Here is a 13,302-nt window from a genome sequence, read left to right on the forward strand (position 1 = left end):
GGCCTGTTTCCACGCTGTAAGTAATCTAATCTAATCTAAAATGAACCATGGATATATTTACATTAAAATAATAATGGTCATTATAGCAAACATTAAGCTGCTGACAAAATTCACTAATTTATTGTGTAAGTGCAAAGGGGTAACATTGTGAAAGTATCTCTAGCTCTGGTTCAAGTCCCATCTGAGAATAAATGCTCTGGAAGTGTTGAAACATATTCAAACATGCTGATTAATTAAGGGGGAGAAACGGGGTGGTACTGAGGGATGTGCTATGAGCTGTGTGCCTCCTTAGTCGATAATCTCCACAACAAGGAATAGGTGTTTTGAGATCTACTTTACCAACAAGTTTTGATCAGAGATAACAACCATTTTATTATAATTTGCAGAACTTTTAAAAAAAAAACTTGTGTAGCATTACTAACATTTACAGGCGACCTTTTGCCCATAGCATGGAACCATTTGCTTAATCTACTAATTCAAATACCTCTTAACTAACCCATATTTGCTATTTAATTTTTATTTCCTGGCAGAAAGAACAGGGAAAAAAAAAACAGAAGTGTGGAGATTATCAATTGTCAAGACAAGTTAAAGCCCTTGTGTGTTTACAGGCTATCCAGAAATCTTTAAAATTTTGGTGTATAGTCCATAACTCAGTTTGTAGAGCACTCACCTTTGGTCCATTCGCATTCTAGAGCTCAAGCAGAAAACAAAAACCAAAGTCTAACATTCCAGTGCAGTACCAATGGCGTATTATTCTGTTAACATGTCATCTTTCAGGTGAATCATTTCTGAGAAATCCAGGGATTGTTATTACTGGTGTCTTGGTCAAAACTTACTCTCAATTAACCTTGCCAAAAAGGCAAGGTATCTGGCCATGATAATCTTGCCCTTTATGGGAATTTGTTGAGTGCAAAGTAAATGTCATGTTTTCGACAACAGTGACTATACTTCAAAAAACTACTTCACTGATTGTGAAATGTTTGAAATGTCTGGTGGTTATGAAGAACAATATACAAATGCAGTTTTCTTTCTTTCTTTTTCCCATTCATAATTTTACCAGCTATTTCAGTGCCTTTTTAAAAAGTGCATGATTACACAAAGAATTAGAAACTCAATATTCAAAAGTTACTTTTTTCTATATTAGTCTGCAAAAATGGTTAAAACATCTTGAGACATTTCAAATAATGTGAGCCCAAACATTTTTAAAAACCTGATGGTTAACTATTCAGTCATTTTTACATCTAGGGTTACAACATCTTGAAATTTATTTTATCTCAAGATTTTCTGAAAATAGTTTAATAAACTAGCTAAGAGCAACATGGCAAATTTCCAAACATAGAGTTATTTCTGAAGTGAGCTGCTGTTACAGATATGCAAAAATATTCCACTCAACTACATGGCACACAGCATTACATATAAAAGGAGAGAGGTTTGCGCAACAAGAGTCACAGGACTAGGAGAGACACAAGTTAATGCTATAGGCATACAGGTTCGAATCCCATAGCATCCTGTGGAATTTAAGTATAATGAGATTTAATAATCTGACCATTAATGTCCTTTAAGGAAGGAAATATGTCAACTTACTTAGTCTGGCCTTTATGTGACTCCAGATCCACAGTAATATGCTTGATCTTGAACTGCCCTCTCAAATAATCTAATAAATCATTCAGTTCAAGGACAATTAGAGATGAATAACAAATGTTGCCATGCCCCCATCCCACGAAAGAATAAATAATCTTAGATTCTCACAAATGCATAATTGGCTTCCACTACCTCAACATTTTAAAATAAATGTTTAATTTTGAAAAATACATTGAACTAAACATGCAACCAACTTGGCAGCCTTCAGCAAATTGGCATTAATTAGAGCAATCAGTACATGTATTTGATTTTATAAATTCAGGAACAGAAACAGAATGCTGAGTCTAATACTGGACCAACCACTCCATCTTGTTGATATGCTGCTTACTATTCGCACCGAACCTTTCTTACACAGTTCATGTTTGCATCCCAACTCATCCTATACAGAAAATATCATGTTTAAGAACTACCATGTTCATTTTATAATAGACATTTTTATGATTGTTCATTATATGTCTATGCTGTTTGTTACAACATCACTTGGTTTCCTTGGTACATAAAAGCAGTTAAAACAGAAGAATGAAGAATTGTGAGCAAAAGGACACACTATGTTTAAATTAGATTGGAAAATAATGAGAAACCAGTGAATCAACAAACAGATCATTCACTTTCCAGGGAGATTTACAACAAAATTAAAACGCAAACTTTGCACTGCTGTGAAATATTCCCTGCTTTTTTCTGACGCAAAACGTGCAAAAGTAGTTAATGTAACTCCAAAGTCTGACTTCTGAGACCATCTTGTGGAGATGATCTGAAACTACTCACATTTAATACTTAAATTATAACTAATGCAAGTCTACTTTATAAACACATGTGTTTGTGCACATAAGTTCAGAAATAACCTTCCTCCCACAGTCAAAAGTGCCCATGCTGCTAGCCTGGATTGTTTTAAAATCAACTAACTTTCTCAAATGATACTTGCAACATTAAATTTATAATCATGGAGAGATGTGAACTACTTTCTCAAAGTTTACAATTAAAGAATTAGTACACATTTTAGCCTAATCAAAATAAACTCTACTTCGATACTACTCATTGCTTCACCTTTTGATAATTTACTCTTGATCTGATGATCTTGTAGTCAGTCAAACTACTGATTTTCTGTACTGTCATATACAGCAGGAAAAATATAAATTTCCACTTCTTAAACATCAAGAACTCGTTAAGACTCTTAATTTTGTTGGAAAGTCTATTCAAATTCAATATCTAAAATCCAATCATTCTTGTATTTTTAAATTTCTATACCATGCTTAATCTTTACTGACTTTTACTCCTGCACCAACCCACCATCAACATTGCTGTTCGATATCTCGTCCCACAGAATGGAAGATTCTTCATGTTTATAATCAACAAGCATGTTGATTTTGAATGGCAGTGAAGAAAAATGGTTATGCCTTTTGTTTTAAATAAGTCACTTCTGGATTTAAGGTGAGAAAATAGTCATATTTGTGTCCGATTTTTATTTTAGAAAAATTATTTTGCTTCTGCGATTCTAACCTAAGTCTGTTCCATAAGTTCCTTATTCTTTGCTTGAACTTCTATGCTTACCTGCTGTCCACCTCAAATTAATGATGAGGATTTGATGTTTCTGTACCATCAATCAAAATTTCCAATTGTGTGATCACTGGCCACAAATTTCACTTGTTCATTTTAATGAACCGCCCTGCTCTTTTAATGCATGCGACAATTGATAAAAGCAAGCATCCCATATGTTTTCTTAGCTACCCAATTAACTTGCCCTGCCACCTTCAGAGATCCGAGAGCTATAGAGAGTTAGTCTGGACTATCTTCTCATGCCTCATTCAGTCTGTATGCCAGTCATAAACTATGAAATAAAGACAAAAATAAACTGAACACTTTAAGAGTACAGATTTTGAGTATTGCTGAAAATGCCACATTGTGTGAAAGCCATTTGTCATGGAAGAATGCACTGGTTTGATGATCACTGACAGTTAATGGCTAAACCTATTTAAATTTTAAACCAAACGGGTTGTGTCTGATTGGTCAAGACAATGCCTTGAGAAATAAACCAGGGAATGGCTGTAATCTATGTTCTGTCTATAAATGTTCTTTCTGTGGTAATGTCTCCACCAAAATCCATTTACCAACAAGTAGTACTATAGTCTAAATCCTACTTGTCTTTACACTGGTATTTTTTGCGAATTATCCTGACACATGCAAGACAAAAGCTTCAAAATGTCCTTTTTGAACTTATAACTTATTTCATATCAAACAAATATTTGAAATCAAGTCTCATAAGGAATGAGGAATTTAGATCTGAATCCCTATTACCACCATCACTAAAAACATGGTTTTAACATGGTAAATTATAAACATTGGAGTGGGTCTTAAATCAATCTAACATGGAGACACTTAGAACTAGAACACGGGGAAAAATGTTTATGGTGGAAGGATTAGATTCTGTTTCTTTTTTAACACTTTGTCTAACTTTCCTTTGTTCGAATTGTTGCCTTATGTATAAAATAAGAGATTATTTCAGGAAGAATGCTTTTTTAACTTTTAAGACAGAATAACAGGAGGCTATAGAACAGATCAACCATTAAAACCAAAGGTTTGCAGGATAGATCAAGAGATCATGTTTTCAGAACCACATGCCTTCAACACTCAAGCTTCAATAATCCTTTCATTTACAGTTGATATTTGGTAACCTCATTGTTTAAGATATTAATTTATTATAAAATTAAGAGCTGGGATGAATTTCCTTAAATTATTATTGCTAAAGTCTGATGGCTGCAAACACTCATCATATCTGGGTGGGCTGGATCCAAATGCAGGCCTCAGGGCATAAAACAGTCTATTAACCAATTGTAAGACAGTCTCTACAATTCAGTGTTTCTAGTAACTAAACATGACAATTAAGAACTTTTATATTACATTTCCCAGTAAAATGATTACAAACTTAAGCATAATAATAGTGAACAGCAGCAAAATATGATATCCCAGAGTTTTACACATTTAGACCTTTAGAATTAGGCAGTATAAAAATATTTATATCGCTACATCTAGCACTGCAGATGTTTTATGTATAGAAAAAAAGCAAAACAGAGAAAGTCCATTAGGCTTAATTAACTGGAGGTGTCTAAGTTCAGTTATAACTGCACTCCAATGCAGACTTAAACCCAAACCATTATCAGAATATAAATTGAAATAAAAGAAGAGCAAAATTAATTAACTGAATATTCTGTTTTTTTTAAAATATCTTAGTAAGGCAACAGTTTATATAGAATATAAAGCATATATACAAGTTATTTAATTCAACTAGTCTGTGCTGGGTTTTATACTTCACGGGTCTACCTCATCTTAGCTATTCAAGACATCATTGTAAACCCTTTTCTCACATGTATTCATTCATATGCCATTCACAAATATGTAAGCCATTGGCCTCAACAATTTTTTATGGTTATTATGTCCTTGTGAGTGAGTCTAGGACCAAAAGGCATAATAAGGAGTTGTACATTTAACACTCTTCCTAACTATTGTTCAGTTTTTATTATTGGATTTATTTGCAATTCTCTCATTGTTATTGCTGAAGTTTCGGATTCACCCACAAGCATAAACATTCTTCCCATATCTGCCCTGTTCAATCTATTGTGAACTTTAAAGATTTCTGTCAGCTCAGTTCTAAGTTTACTATTTTCTTAAGAAAAGGTTTCAATCTATGTAATCTTTCACAAAAGCAGCGACCTTCAGTTCTGGTACTATTTATTAAGGTATATAAAATTTGAAAACCTAAATGTCAACATCTTGAACCTCTTATCTACTTTTCAAAGTATTCTATCAGGTTAGTTAAGCATGGCTTACCAACACTGACTATTATTTCATTATGGAAGAAGTGGATGGAATAGATTTGGATTTTCAGAAGGTTTTTAATAGGATACCATACATTAGGCTGCTTAATTTAAGAGCCCACGGTATTGGAAGTAGTACATATTAGCATGGATAGAGTACTGGCTAACTAATAAAAGAGAGAATTGGAATAAGAGTGGAAACCTGTAACTGGTCATGTGCCACAAGGATCAGTGCTAGGGCCACAATTGTTTACAATATATAGTAAAGACTTGGATGAGAAAAGTGAATGTACCACCGCCAAGTTCGTGGATGATACAAAATAGGTGGGAAGGTATGTGGTGACGATGACACAATGAGTCTGCAGAGAGATATAGACAGCTTTAGTGACTGGACAAAAATATTTTGCTGAAACTTTTCATTTTAGCAGATGGAATATAATGTGGTGAAATATGACGCTATGCATTTTGGCTGGAAGAGTAGAGGAGAATATTGTTTAAATGGAGAAAGACTGCAGAAACTTGTGGAACAAAAGAATTTGTGACTCGGCCATGAGTCACAAAAAGCTGGCATTCAAGCTCAGTGAGTAATATGCAAGCAACTGGAAAGTTGACAGCTATTTCAAAGGGAATACAGTATAAAGGTAGGAATGCTTTGCTAAAACAATACAAGGCACTAGTCACTCAAGAACAAGTTTGGGCCCCTTATCTAAGGAAAGATACACTGGCATTGGAGGCAGCCCATAAAAGGTTCGGGAGGCCAATACCAGAGATGGAGGGACTGTCTAATGGAGATAGATTATGGGAGTATATTAGGCCTGTACTCATTGGAATTTAGAAGAATGAGAGGCAATCTTATTGAAACTGACAAGTGTCTCAAGGGAATTAATAGGGTTGTTGCAAAAAGAATATTTCCACTTGTGGATGAGTCTATGACCAGAGGGCATAACGTCAGAATAAAGGGTTGTACATTTAAGATAGAGTCATCGAGTCATTGTGGTTTAAAGCAGAGGAAAAGGGCGTTGGCCCATCAAGTCTGTGCCAAAGATAAGCACCTGAATTATTCTAATCCCATGCTCCAGCATTAGGCCTGTAGCTTTGCATGCTAAGCACATCAAAATGCTACTTAAAATGTTTTGAGGGTTTCCGCCTCGACAGAAATGAATGGAATATTCCCATTTTCTCCTCATACTTCCTAAAAAAAAGTTCCACGCTCATTCGGTCTCAAACAAGGTATGCCCCTGTAATTTTATACATCTTAAATCATGCTCCCTCCTCAGTCTCATCCACTCCAATGAAAACAACCCTAGGCGGAGGTGGATACTGCAAATCCTGGAGATTAGAAGAAAAGGTTGATTTTCCTGCTTCTTGCATGCTGCCTAACCTGCTGTGCTTTTTCTGCACCACTCTAATCTTGACTGAAGACAACCCTAGTCTATCCACTCTCTCTTCATAATTAAATTCCCCCAGCCCCAAGTAACATCCTGGTAAATCACCTCAACTACAATCACATATTCTTATAATGTAATGAACAGGATTTTCAACCCTGCAAGCATAGCAGATCTGTGGATTTGGATTTCTTTCCAGCAAAGGGCTGATGAGGTTGGATCATTAAGTACATTCAAGTCTGATATAGAAAGATTTTTAATCTTCACAAATCTTCTCAAAACTCGCTAAGATTTTTAATCAGTAAGACCATGAAGGGTTATAGAGGAAATAGCCTACTTCAACTCCTATGTCTTATGGTCTTAAAGACAAATATAAGTCCATTATAGGCAGAAGCCACAGATGTGATAAAGGGGAATGAATAAATAAATGGCAAAAGAATTAAACACATAATTTCATTCTACCTTCATAAATAGCCTCCCACAAATGTACGGAAATTAAAGGTCCAAAGGCAGGGCAGAATTGAAGAAAATCAGTATTAGTAAGAACATGGCACAAGGAAAATTATTGGGGATAAAGTTTGACAGATCTCCAGGCTCTGATAATCCACGTCTGTCAGCACAAAACAAACTACTCTGGAAGTATTGAATGCATTGATGGTCATCTTGCAAAATTGTATGAACTCTGCAGCAGTTCTACAGATTGGAGGGTGGCAAATGTAACTCCATTATTTAAAACAGCAATGAGAGGAAAAAAAAACCCAGATAATTGGAGAGCAGTTAGCTTAACATCAGTTAGCACGGAAAATGCTAGAGTCAGTTATAAGTTGTGAAAACAGAACACTGGGAAAGCATTAACAGAATTGGACCAAGCCAGCATAGGTTAATGAAAGGCAAATCATGCTTAACAAATCTACCGGAGGTTTTTGAAGTAACTAATGGAATAGTCAAGGGAGAATCAGTCAATGTGGTATATTTTGATTTTCAAAAGGCTTTTAATAATGTCGACTTATGACGTTAATGGACATAATTCAAGTACATGGGACTGGGGGTAAGGAAAGCAAAGAGGGGATATGAGATAGCATTGGCAGATAAAGTTATGGATAATCCAAAGAGATTTTACGTATACATTAAGAGCAAGAGAGTAACCAGAAGAGAAGTCATCTTTGTGTTGAACCCCAGGAGATGGGAGAGGTACTAAATGAATATTTTGCATTCGTTTTTCCTATGGAGAAAGTAATGGAGTCCAGAGAACGCAGAGAAATAAACAATGATGTTTTAAAAATAGTTTAGATGACAGTGTTACAACACCAGGTAAACCTCCCCGCTTAACTTAAACCAGCAACACAGAAAAGATTTATCCCATACAGTAATCTGTGAAAATACAAGAGGCCAAGAACTATTTAAAGTAAAAATTAACTTATTTTTAAATTTATTAAATTAAATTTATTTTTTAAAAGTGTAACAGAGAATGATTAACTAACAACTATTTACAACTCCTTCTAACCTATCTTTTACTTTCCTTTCTATAATACTAGTTTGATAAAACCCCCATTAATATTTACTAAAAACTCCAATTACAAAACCAGACATGTTTCGAAACTTCCCTTTTTATCAAACAAGGTTTTTAATGTTGTCAATATACTAAATTCAAACTTGATTGGAGTTTGGTTTTTTTTGGGGGGTATAATTTAAACTGATTGGCCTAATTCAAATTTGTTTTTGTCTCCAGGCAACCAGTTACTCTAGCTACTGCACCAAAAGGTTACATTGTATCTTGTCAGAACACTCGGTACTGTCAATAGTTCTGCTAGTTTTAACTTTCTTAAAGGTAGTGTACTCTACACCTTCATAACAACAGAAAAGGAAGTGCAGGAGGTCTTAAAGAAGATAAGTGGATAAACCTCCAGGACCTGATCTAATGTACCCCAAAATATTGTGGAAATTAAGGAAGGAAATTGTGAGACCCTCTTACAGAAATATTTGCATTGTCTACAACTACAGGTGGGGTGGAGTGATGACTGGAGGGTGGCTAATGTTGTACTTTTGCTTAAGAAAGATTGTAGAGAGAAACCAGGGAACTGTAGACCTGTGACTTTGGTTGTGGGTAAATTGTTGGAGGCGATTATAAAAGATAAGTTTTATGGACATTCAGAGGCAAAAATGGATTAAGGATAATCAGCATGGCTTTGTGCAAGGATAATTGTGTCTCACAAACTTGATTGAATTTTTTGAGTACGTTATTGATGATGGCAGAGCAACAGACATTGTTTATCTGGATTTTAGTAAGGCCTTTGACAAGATTCTGCATGGTAGACTAATTAGTAAAGTTAGGACACATAGGATTCAGAGCGACCTTGCCAATTGGATGCATATTAGTTTAATAGCAGGAGACAAAGTGTGATAGCGGAGGGCTGCTTTTCGGACTGGAGGCCTTCGACCAGCAGTGTTCCAGGGATTGATTCTGGGTCCTTTTTTTTGTCATTCATATAAATGAATTGGATGAGAATATAGAAGGCATGATTAGTAAATTTGCAGATGATACCAAAATTGGTGGCATAGTAGACCATGAAGGTTTTCTAAGATTACAAAGGGATATTGATCAAATGGGTCAATGGGCTGAAAAATGGCAGTTAGAGCTCAATATGGATAAATAAGAGGTATTGCATTTAGGTACAACAAACAAGGGTTGGGCTAATACAATTAATGGTAGGACCTTGAATAGTGTTGTAGAACAGAAGGACCTGGGGTGCAGGTACATAATTCTTTGAAGTTTGTGTCACATGTAGACAGGGTGGTTAAAAAGGCGTTGATAGCATGCTTGCCTAATTGCTCAGTCTTTTGAGTATAGGAGTTGTGAAGTCATGTTGAAGTTGTACTGGACATTGGTGAGGCCTCTTCTGGAATACTGTGGCCAGTTCTGGTCACTCACCCTGTTATAGGAATGATATTGTTAAGCTAGAGAGGGTTCAGAAGAGATTTATCAGGATGTTTCCACATTTGGAAGGTTTGACTTATAAAGAAAGGCTGGATAGGTTGGGACTTTTTTTTTTACTAGCGTGTAGGTGGTTGAGAGGCGACCTGATAGAAGTATATAAAATAATGAGAGGTATAGACAGAGTTAATGATAGTTGGCTTTTCCCTAGGATAGGGGATTTTAAGACTAGGGGGCACATTTTAAAGCTAGAGGAGAGAAATTTAAAAAAGACAACAGAGGCAATTTCTTTTTAAACACAGAGGACAGTTCATGTATGGAAAGAACTTTCTGAGGAAGTGATGCATGTGGGTACAATTATAACATTTAAAAGACATTTGAATAGATATATGAATAGGGAAGGTTTGGAAGGATGTGGGTCAGGAGCAAGCAGGTGGGACCAGTTCAGTTTGGGAGATGTTCGGCATGGACTGATTGGACCAAAGAATCTGGTTCTCTGCTCTATGGAGGTAATATATTGGCGAGGACTGAGAATTGGGAGACAGAAACAAAACAGTGTGGGAAGAAATGGCCTTTCTCCTATTGGCAGACAGTGACCAGAGAGTTACCACAAGGACCAACGTTGGGTCCAGCTCTTCATGATTTATATAAATGACCTGGATGAGAGAATCAGATGCAACATCTCCAAGCTTGCTGATGACATAGCTCTATTGAGAAGGATGAGTGGAGATCTCATTGTAGCATATAACATTTTAACAGGGTTGGTGAGACTACATGCTGGGAGAATGTTTTCCCTGGTTGAAATGTCTCAAACCAACGGTCATATTTCCAAGGTATGGTGTTGGTCATTTAGGACTAATATGAAGGAAAACGTCTTCACTCAAAGGGTAGTGAGAACCTGTGGAATTATCTACCACAGGAGGCTGTGAAAGTCATATCTGAAAATATTCAAGAAAGTGATTGACAAGTGTTTTAGAAATGAAAGGCATCCAGGAATATGGGAAGAATAGAATATTATAATTTTGGTCTCTTTATTTGAGGAATTATGTTCATGAACTGGACAGAGTGCATTAAATGTTTACTAAACGGATTCCTAAATTGACAAGATTGACATTTGACAGATTTAATCAGTCAGGATTGTATTCACTTGAGTTTAGAATAATGGGGGAGATTTCATAGAAGCCTATAAAATTCTAACAGGACTAGACAAGTTAGATGCAGGAAGAAAGTACCATGCTGGAGGAGCCCAGAACCACGAGGCATAGCTTAAGAGTAAGGGAGTCAACTTTTTAGAACTGAGATGAGGAAAGATTTCTTCACACATGGAGTGACGAGCTTATGGAATTCACATAACAGAAAACAGTTAAGGCCAAAACTTTATCTGCTTTCAAGAAGGTGGTAGATGCAGGTCTTGTAGAGGGTAGATATAGGAGCAGCTCAGTGGTTAGCAGACCTGGGTTCAATTCCAGCCTTGAGTGACTCTTTATGTGGAGTTTGCACATTCTCTCCATGTCTGTGTCAGTTTCCTCCCACAGTCCAAAGGTGAAGTTAGGTGGAGTTGCTATGCTAAATTGCGGATAGTGCCCAGGATGCACAGGTTGGATGGATTGGCCATGGTTCACGCAGGGTTGCGGGGATAAGACAGGAGGGATGTTCTTCGGAGAGTTGGTGTGCACTGATTTGGCCAAATGGCCCGTTTCCATACAGTAGGGATTCTATTCTATTGCAGCTGAAGGGATCAAGAGATATGGAGGGAGGGTGGAATTAAGGTAAAGAGCTTGATAATCAGACAAGATTACACTGATTCTCCAAGTTGGCATGACGGGTCCTATTTTCTATGGAACCGAGAGAGAGAATAAACCATGACCATATTGAATGACAGAGCTGGTTCAGAGCTCCGAGTGACTTACTCCTGTTCCTAAAATCTACAGTTTTCTTTAACCCCTTAGCATGGCTGAAGACTTAGCAAATACAAACTAACTTACGTTGTGATGTGGAGAAGCCAGTGTTGGACTGGGGTGGACAAAGTTAAAAATCACACAATGTCAGGTTGTAGTCCAATAGGTTTATTTGGAAGCACTAGCTGAACTTTTGTTAATTGAAATGTTTTGATCCAACATCAAAACACTGCTGCAGTTTTTACCAACCTCTGTCTTGAACCAATCCATATAATAGCTCATTCTGGCTAGAATCTGACATCTGAGGACAACATAAATTCTCAATAGAAAATGCACTTTCAGTCCAGGTTATGAAAAGGAATCTGTCATTGAAACTACTAGCAAGGCAACAATTTATTCATCTTTAATTTCAAATAAGCAAGAAGTGTGATGACAAATAACAAATGAAATTGAAATAAAAGCAAAATTAACCAAAACACTAAAATGAATTTTACTTTACATTTACCTTTTTGAACTGGCACTGAACCACTTTCCTCAGATGGCAAGCCAGAACCTCCATCTTTCCAATAGGGATTCAGTTCTCTTTTGTGCATCTCAGCCTATAATTGAAGAAAGCAATGAAAGAAATTGCAAACATACTTAGAACTATGGTATATAAAATAACTATTGCATTGCCCATTGAGTATATTTGGGAATTATTTTTGAAAATTTGCATTCAAATACATCAAAGAAGAAAACCTGTGCTGTAGTTTTAGTTCCTCCTGCTACAGATTTAAAACTTGCACTTCATTTTAGCAGAGCCTATTTTTATAACAAAATTTAGATAACTAGGGAATTTAAATGGAATCAAATTCATTACAATACGGGACCATTCAGCCCATCAACCCCAATCCAGAGATCAATTCAGTGAATTGCATCCCCCATTTTATCATCACGGCCCTACAAATTTGTTTCATTCAAGTAAATATCTAAATTCCTTTTGAAACAATTGATCACCTCCACTTGCAGGTAACAAGTTCCACATTATCACCATAGTAAAAGAGAAAGTTTTCCTCATATGCACTCTGCACTTGTCCAAAGCCCTAAATCTTTCACATAAGAACATAGTAACCAGCGTAGACTGTTCAGCCCATCATGCCGACTGACCATTCAGTTCAATGGTAGCTGATTTAATATCTCATTGCCTTTTACCCTCCCCAACCCCAAAGTCCTTTGCACCGTTGGTAATCAGAAATCTATCAATCAATCTCTACCTTAAACATACTCAAAGAATAAGTTTCAATAGCACTATGTGGCACAGAATTTCCAGGTTTCACAGACCCGAGTAATATACTTTCTCCTTACCTCAGACCTAACTGGCATTCCTCTTATTCCAAAATTGTGATCCCTGGTTCTGGACACCTTAACCAGCAGAAACATCATATCTACGTCAGGTTAAGTGATTTGACTGATGCTATATAATATGGGGAAATGTGATGTTATGCACTTCAACAGGAAGAGTGGAGAACTGAATATTACTTAAATGGAGAAACACTGCAGAAAACTACCGAACAGGGGAACTTGAAAGGCCTCAGGCACGAATTCCAAAACTCTAGCATACAAGTTCAGCAGCTGGTAAGGAAAAGAAATGAAATGCT

At 36.3% G+C, this 13,302-nt stretch overlaps 1 protein-coding gene across 3 annotated transcripts in view; it reads right to left on the bottom strand.

The window, feature by feature from the left end:
* cwf19l2 (CWF19 like cell cycle control factor 2) overlaps positions 1-13,302 on the bottom strand; it is a 143,329-nt gene that overhangs the window by 89,025 nt on the left and 41,002 nt on the right. For all 3 annotated transcript variants that reach the window (XM_043691833.2, XM_043691830.2, XM_043691831.2), the window contains exon 6: positions 12,171-12,264. In XM_043691833.2, the coding sequence (XP_043547768.2) occupies positions 12,171-12,264 (94 nt within the window). The remainder of the gene's footprint in view (positions 1-12,170; positions 12,265-13,302) is intronic.

Source organism: Chiloscyllium plagiosum, unplaced genomic scaffold (assembly GCF_037043375.1).
Source record: "Chiloscyllium plagiosum isolate Xiang-an unplaced genomic scaffold, Cpla_swu_hap1 HiC_scaffold_6, whole genome shotgun sequence".
NCBI lineage: Eukaryota > Metazoa > Chordata > Chondrichthyes > Orectolobiformes > Hemiscylliidae > Chiloscyllium > Chiloscyllium plagiosum.